This window comes from Etheostoma spectabile, chromosome 5 (genome assembly GCF_008692095.1).
Source record: "Etheostoma spectabile isolate EspeVRDwgs_2016 chromosome 5, UIUC_Espe_1.0, whole genome shotgun sequence".
NCBI lineage: Eukaryota > Metazoa > Chordata > Actinopteri > Perciformes > Percidae > Etheostoma > Etheostoma spectabile.
In genome coordinates, this window is record NC_045737.1 from 33567093 (window position 1) to 33569765 (window position 2673).

At 40.4% G+C, this 2673-nt stretch overlaps 1 protein-coding gene across 1 annotated transcript in view; it reads right to left on the minus strand.

Annotated features, from left to right (window-relative positions):
- LOC116689852 (zona pellucida-like domain-containing protein 1) overlaps positions 1-2405 on the minus strand; it is an 11520-nt gene extending 9115 nt beyond the window's left edge. Inside the window, exons 1-2 of the mRNA XM_032516507.1 lie at positions 2280-2405; positions 1255-1324 (exon numbers count right to left, since the gene is read on the minus strand). Of these exons, the coding sequence (XP_032372398.1) occupies positions 1255-1324; positions 2280-2405 (196 nt within the window). The remainder of the gene's footprint in view (positions 1-1254; positions 1325-2279) is intronic.
- Positions 2406-2673: the final 268 nt, after the last annotated feature.

Below are 2673 nucleotides of genomic sequence, written 5' to 3' on the forward strand. Positions count from 1 at the left end.
TATATATATATATATATATATATATATATATACTGTACATGGATGTAAACATGTGTAAAACAGTAAGCAAAAGTACATAAAGGTAAAGTGGCAGTATAAAGAATAAAGGTGACAATATATAAGAAACATTAGGATAAGATTGAATAAAAGTAATGTGGCAACATGTGAATCCACTGCAAGGATCACAAACATCACAGGAAATAAAAAACTGTACATCCCCCTGGGATTGTTACACATACACAATTCCCAAGGGTAACTTTTGCATGAAAAATACTCCCCACCTGCCAACATAGCAGTTCTGAATCTGTCTTAGTATGTTCAAGACAGGTTATAGTCAGTAATATGTGAATCTGAATACTGAGGCAGGTGACAGCCGCTGCAGTCTGTGAGTTGTGATGCTTTCAAGAGAGGGCATTGTGCAGACAGGGTGCTGCGTTGTCATCACCCCCGAAACACACACAAGAGGTGACACAGCGTCACCCCTGCAGCTGTAATAAATAACTAAATAACTATTGCGTGATGCCGTGGCCGATACCGTGACATTGTTAAATGGGTAGAGCGTTGGTGAGTGAAACCACTTAGTGTCACGCTGGGAGGCTGATAAAAACAGACAGGCTTTATTGTGCAGCGAGCTGAGACCGTCAGCTTGTTGTTGATGTGAGAGTCTTACGTCCTCCACTTCTGCTATAAATACATCCCAATAATAGATTTACAAGTCAACAAGAAGCAGTCAGAGATCAGAGGAAAGTTGAATCTCACAGGCAGGACAATGATTAGTTACAAAGGAAATATTTACTGCTGTGATTCAGCATCGTATGACCTCGCTAACATATGGAGCCAGCAGTAATACCAATCTGATTTAATAATTGAAGCAAAATAGAGAAGCTGACAGATTGTCTTTGACATGGTAGTTGCACCCACTTCTGAGCTCTGTGATATAAGTTTCAGGAATCCTGCTGGCCAAGCCGAGGCTGTAAAAAAACCAAAGCTGGACTTCAGATGTTAAAGCCTTCAGCTGCGTGTGTGTATGTGCATGGGAACATGCTGTAGATGAGCTTATATCAGATGCCTTCACTACTACTTGCACTTGCAGTCCATAGCTAAACCATGAAGCTTCAAAATTCCGTCATCTTCACTCCCCCGTGTGAAAAGTTGTCAGAGATGGACAGAGATGCGAAGAGCCTCTCTGCTCACTGTGGCTCCCCCTTCACAAGGATGTGATTCCTCGTAAGAAAACACTCACACTCTTCTTACAGAGGTCCTCAGGAACCTGGGATCTGTGTGGGGCCAGAAGGAACTGCAGCCACATCGGGGTTGTCTTTCCCTACAGAAAAAAAAACATGGTAAAAACATGTTTTCTAACTTACCTCTGATCAGGCCAAGCCGCTGGGAGAGGTTTTGAAATATCTGTCTCAGATTTCTGTTGCCCCTCCAACACGCTGGAGGTAGAAGACATTTAGTCTGTGGTGCTCACAGTATAAAAAAAAATGAATAGGGCTGCAAATAACTATTCTTTTCATGGATGATTAATCTGGTATTTATTTTCTCCATTAATCGATAAGTTGTTGTCAGAAAATGGTGAAAAATGTCGACAATAGCCCAATGTATGATGTCCTCAATTGTCTTGTTTTGTCCACAGCTCAACAAAATTCAGTTTAATTTCATAGAAAGTTTAATGTTCACTAGAAAATACTAACATTTTGAGCGCTGCTATCTGAGAAATGTTTTTTTTTTCAATTTAAAAAATGACAAGCCGATTAACCGATCAACCTGTCAAAATAGTTGCTGATTAATTTAATAGTAATAAACAACTAATTGATTTATCGATTAATCTTTGCAGCCCGAAAAATTACTATTAACATAAGATGGCCATCAATGGATAAAGTTAAACTTAAGGATTCACTGTGCCACATTTTAACATTGAAACATGATGTATTCATATATGAATATGTCAACAGTTATTATTTTAATAGCTCAGTATTGTATGCACCAGAAAAAGTCATACGTCAAGGCTCTAGGCCACCCTAAAAGTTATTATAGGCCCAGTTTAATATGCAACTCAATTTTATACAACTTTATATTGGCCTAAAAAATGTTGAAGACCCCTGTCCTAGTGTTTTGGGTGTTATAAATGTTTGCTGCCTCTTCCACGTTAAACGCAGCTCCTCCAGGCTCTCCCTGCTGCAGCAGCTCAGGTCCGATTGTCCTGCTGAGTCGTTAACCGACAGGTCAAAGTCAAACATATCACCTCTCTGATATCCACGCTTTATGTTGTTCACCTTTGACCCCTGGGCCTCTGAGGTCAGATGGACCACACACCTCTTGCAGCAGGTGAGCATGAACTGTGGAATCTCGTAACGTTTACAAGTCTGGAGGCAGGTGGCGCTCAAGTGAGCGATAGTCATCACTCTGCTATGTCGACCATTATTTTCGGCACCTGTTCGTTACCATATGAGATGAGAGTGATATGATTACTTTACTTTTCTGGATTTCATGTTGATAAGGCGGCTTGCCCTTACTGCACATAATATGACGACTATCGGGATGTGTTGTGCAACTTATAAACTTACGAGTGATGCCCACTTTATGCATGTGTGTATGTACTGTATGTATGCACTGTGTTGTGAGTTCTTTCAACAGCAGATATTGTCTCTTTTTCCGAGACAAATTTCC